Genomic DNA, 1,936 nt, shown 5'->3' with positions numbered 1-1,936 from the left:
CACGATAACTCTATTATCGTCTCAAAAGCCAGAAGTTCAAAATTTCACTATATCCTCAATTTGACATCACGATAGCTCTATTATCGTCCTAAAAATTAGAAGTTCAAAATTTCAATATATCCTCAATCTCGACATCACAATAGCTCTATTATTGACCTGAAAGTTAGAAGTTCAAAATTTAAATATATTCTCAATCTCGACATCACAATAGCTCTATTATCGATAAAGAAATCATAAGTTCAAAATTTCAATATATTCTCAATCTCAACAGTTCTATTATCTACCTAGAAGTCAAAAGTTCAAAATTTCAATATATCTTCAATTTCGACATTACGATAACTCTATTATCGACCCAGAAGTCAGAAGTTTAAAATTTCAATATATCCTCAATCTCGACATCACGATAGTTCTATTATCTACCCAGAAGTTAGAAGTTAGAAGTTCGAAATTTCAATATATCCTCAATCTCGACATCACAATAACTCTATTATCAACCTATAAGTCAGAAGTTCAAAATTTCAATATATCCTCAATCTCGACATTGATAGCTCTATTCTCGACTAAGAAGTCAAAAGTTCAAAATTTCAATATATCATCAATTACGACATTAAGATAGCTCTATTCTCGACTAAGAAGTCAAAAGTTCAAAATTTCAATATATCATCAAGCTCGACATCACGATAGCTCTATTATTGACCCAGAAGTCATAACTTCAAAATTGTAATATATCCTCAATCTCGACTTCATGATAGCAGTCAAAAGTTCGAAATTTCAAAATAACCTCAATCTCGACCGCAATTATCCCTCAATATGATTGACCTCGAGCGATGAACAAAAATCAAAACCAAAGCCACAAGCATTCATAGCAGCAGCAAAACAGAGCAACAATATCAAAACATAACTAAAAGAAAACTTCATTTCAAACTATGCTTCAACTATATATACATTTGAAAAGGGAAACAGAGCAAAGAGAAGAAGAAACCCACCTAGAGTTACAATTACGGAGCATACAAAATCTCATAGCTCCGAGAATTTGCACAATCCATTTGATTTTCTTCCATATCCAATCGAACCGGGCTCCGGCAAAGGGGGCAAGCAGAAACCCTAACCAACCACGAATCGATGCACTTCCGGTGATAAACATGGCCGCACCCACCAAGTTTTCTACACCACTGACCTTTTCTAAACCCACCAAGGCAAATAGGGCAGTCAATTTGGGAGTGAGGGTTGACCCAATTGGAGAATCGAAACTGGAGGAGCTTTTTGAGGTCACGATTAGAGAACCCAGATGAGGAATCGGTGAATTGGGAACGGTGGCGATGGCGGCGTCGGCGGCGGCGATGAAGGACGCTAGCGACGCAGGGGTAGATGAGGAGAAGGGCAGTGGCGAGGCCGAGGAAGACGAAGAAGAGGGTGGTTAAGACGATCATAATGGAGACCTTGAGGAGCAGAGATAGGACTTTGGCCTCTGGCTTAGGCGGTGGTGGGTCGCCGGCGTTGGCGGCGGTGGAGTCTTGAAGAGGCATGATGCGGTGGGTGGGGAGTGGAATTCGGGGGAAATGTAAAAGAGAAAGATGGGGATTGTGATATGGTTGAATGATGTATGAGTTTTTGAAAAAGGGTATGGAAATGGAAACTATGGGCTTTTGAGGGTTCTTGAAAGGTGTGGGAGGTAGGGCCATTGATTCTGATCTTTAGATATTTAGGATACAATTCACTTCAATCTAGTCTTTTTTTACTAAGAAAATGTTAAATTTGTAGTGGCAGGATAAGGAATATGTTGAATAATGAGACGGGACACGTGTTCGAGTATAGTTAAAGCTAAAAGTTAGAGTATATTTAGTCCTCATCAGCATGCACGGTTCGATCTAATTTGATTTCAGCCAATGACAAAGGATCAGGTTATGTTGATCTTTTGGAGCGATATTTAAGAAGG

The 1,936-nt window shown here is 38.8% G+C and overlaps 1 protein-coding gene across 1 annotated transcript; it reads right to left on the bottom strand.

Moving 5' to 3' along the window:
* Nucleotides 1–840: 840 nt before the first annotated feature.
* LOC111465699 (RING-H2 finger protein ATL56-like) lies at nucleotides 841–1,628 on the bottom strand. The gene has a single exon (XM_023110211.1). The coding sequence runs from the start codon at nucleotides 1,524–1,526 to the stop codon at nucleotides 999–1,001; it is 528 nt and encodes a 175-aa protein (XP_022965979.1). The 5' UTR covers nucleotides 1,527–1,628; the 3' UTR covers nucleotides 841–998.
* Nucleotides 1,629–1,936: the final 308 nt, after the last annotated feature.

The sequence above is a fragment of the Cucurbita maxima genome, unplaced genomic scaffold (assembly GCF_002738345.1).
Source record: "Cucurbita maxima cultivar Rimu unplaced genomic scaffold, Cmax_1.0 Cma_Scf00029, whole genome shotgun sequence".
Taxonomy (NCBI): domain Eukaryota; kingdom Viridiplantae; phylum Streptophyta; class Magnoliopsida; order Cucurbitales; family Cucurbitaceae; genus Cucurbita; species Cucurbita maxima.
Note: the sequence above shows the minus strand (reverse complement) of the source record. Positions and strands in the feature narration are given on the sequence as shown.

Excerpts from the sequence above, each read along its gene's own strand:
- LOC111465699 (XM_023110211.1), bottom strand. The coding sequence starts at position 1,526 with ATGCCTCTTCAAGACTCCACCGCCGCCAACGCCGGCGACCCACCACCG.